Source organism: Colobus angolensis, unplaced genomic scaffold (assembly GCF_000951035.1).
Source record: "Colobus angolensis palliatus isolate OR3802 unplaced genomic scaffold, Cang.pa_1.0 Scaffold160, whole genome shotgun sequence".
NCBI classification, from domain to species: Eukaryota; Metazoa; Chordata; class Mammalia; order Primates; family Cercopithecidae; genus Colobus; species Colobus angolensis.
The window spans coordinates 491555-493202 of NW_012114711.1; the positions used below are offsets into that span (position 1 = coordinate 491555).

Here is a 1648-nt window from a genome sequence, read left to right on the forward strand (position 1 = left end):
GAGGCTGTTGCTGGGACCCCGGCCCCGAAGCCGCCCCGGGGAAGTAGTTCCACGCAGTTTGCGCGCGCCGCGGGAGCTTTCAACAGCCTCACCGCTCGCAGCGCCTCGAGGCTTGCAGTACCCTGGGGGCCGACAAGGTCCTCCTTTGGACCGCTTTCCCCCGCGCCCTTCTGTTCCTCTGCCACGCGGAGCTTTGTATTTGCCTCTTCTGAAGTCCCTGCCTCCGGCCGAGACGCTAGCCCGAAGCCCCCTTCCCTGTCAGGCCCCTGACGCGGGAGAGAACAGTGCAGAAAGGGTGTGGCATAACTAAATGCCCCAGGCCAGACTCTGAGCTCCTGCTGGCGGACTCCTACTGGGATCCTCCTCTCCCCTGGAGTCTAAATAGGGCGTTTCCTTAGGGAAGTTGCTATTCAAATTCTGGCGACCACATGCCCGCATTAAAACCTCGTGCCTCAGCTCCTTCATCTCCAATATGGGGCTAATCCTCCCAGGGTTGTTTTGAAAATTCAGAGAAATCATGCATGGAAGGTTCGCTGATGGATGCCTGGTATTCACGAAGAACCAAAACAAGATATTGGGTATTAGGAGCTGTTATAACTGGGCCTGAATTGTGCACCATTCCCCCCGCGTTCGATTTTTGAAGTCGAGGAACAGGGTAGTGTCCTTCACTTTCTGTCCTGCTCCAAAAACGCTTGCCAAATTGTCTTGAACGTGACTCAGGACCCTCTGTCCTCAGGCCGGGAGATCTGGTAGGAGGAGGAACCCAGATGATAAGATAAAAGACACAGACGGGGCTGGGCTGAAGCCCCAGGTTAGGGGAGGGACGGAATCTTAGAATGCTGCTAGGAGTTGGGGCCCGGGGATGGGGGGTTTGGAGATAAGACAGACCCTCAGCCCGGTTTATGTGCAAATACAAAATAGATTGTTATCAAGACTGCCCCGTGGAAGGGAAGCATATCAGGGCTTGCGACCAGGGAAGCTCACTGAGACTGAGCACCCAGGGAGCAGGAAGTCCTACGGATCAGCCCAGGTATCAGAAGGGGGAGAATAAAAGAGAGAAGGAATGTGTCAACAATAAGTTTGATCAGCACGCAGTGTCCTCTCCAGGCAGGCGCACCCAGGAGGGCCAGGAGAAGCAACACTGTTTAGCAAGGATCAGCAACCTCTCAAGGCCTCAATGCCATAGCTGCCCCCTTAGGGGAGGGATGAAAGAAGGAAGAGGAGGAGAGAGAGATAGGGTTCTAGGGGTAAAAGGGCCGTAGAAAGCCAAAGGGTGTGTACACAAGCCATGGCCCGGTGCAGCTGCGCCATGGAGCAGCCTTGACCTCTGGTGTCTCCCTGGCATGCTCCCAGGACTCTTCCCCTGGCATAAAGGTCGTGAAAGAAACGGGTCACTAAGAAACCCCCACTGGAAGAGTGGCCTCCGGGGAGGTAGCTGGGAGCCATACGTAGAGGAAAGGAGACGTTGTTATTATTATTCCATACATAGAATAAAATACACAGATTTTCACGCTGCAGCTTAGTGCATACATCTACACCCCTCTTTCCACCATTAGAACAATAAAACATTTTATCCTCCCAGTGAGTCATCCCTCACTTAGGTAACCGCAATTCCGACTTCTGTCACCAAAGATTAGTTTTGCCTGTT

At 53.8% G+C, this 1648-nt stretch overlaps 1 protein-coding gene across 1 annotated transcript in view; it reads right to left on the reverse strand.

Moving 5' to 3' along the window:
• RYBP (RING1 and YY1 binding protein) overlaps nucleotides 1–1446 on the reverse strand; it is a 71603-nt gene extending 70157 nt beyond the window's left edge. Inside the window, exons 1-2 of the mRNA XM_011937261.1 lie at nucleotides 1282–1446; nucleotides 18–377 (exon numbers count right to left, since the gene is read on the reverse strand). Of these exons, the coding sequence (XP_011792651.1) occupies nucleotides 18–377; nucleotides 1282–1446 (525 nt within the window). The remainder of the gene's footprint in view (nucleotides 1–17; nucleotides 378–1281) is intronic.
• Between the last annotated feature and the right edge of the window lie 202 nt (nucleotides 1447–1648).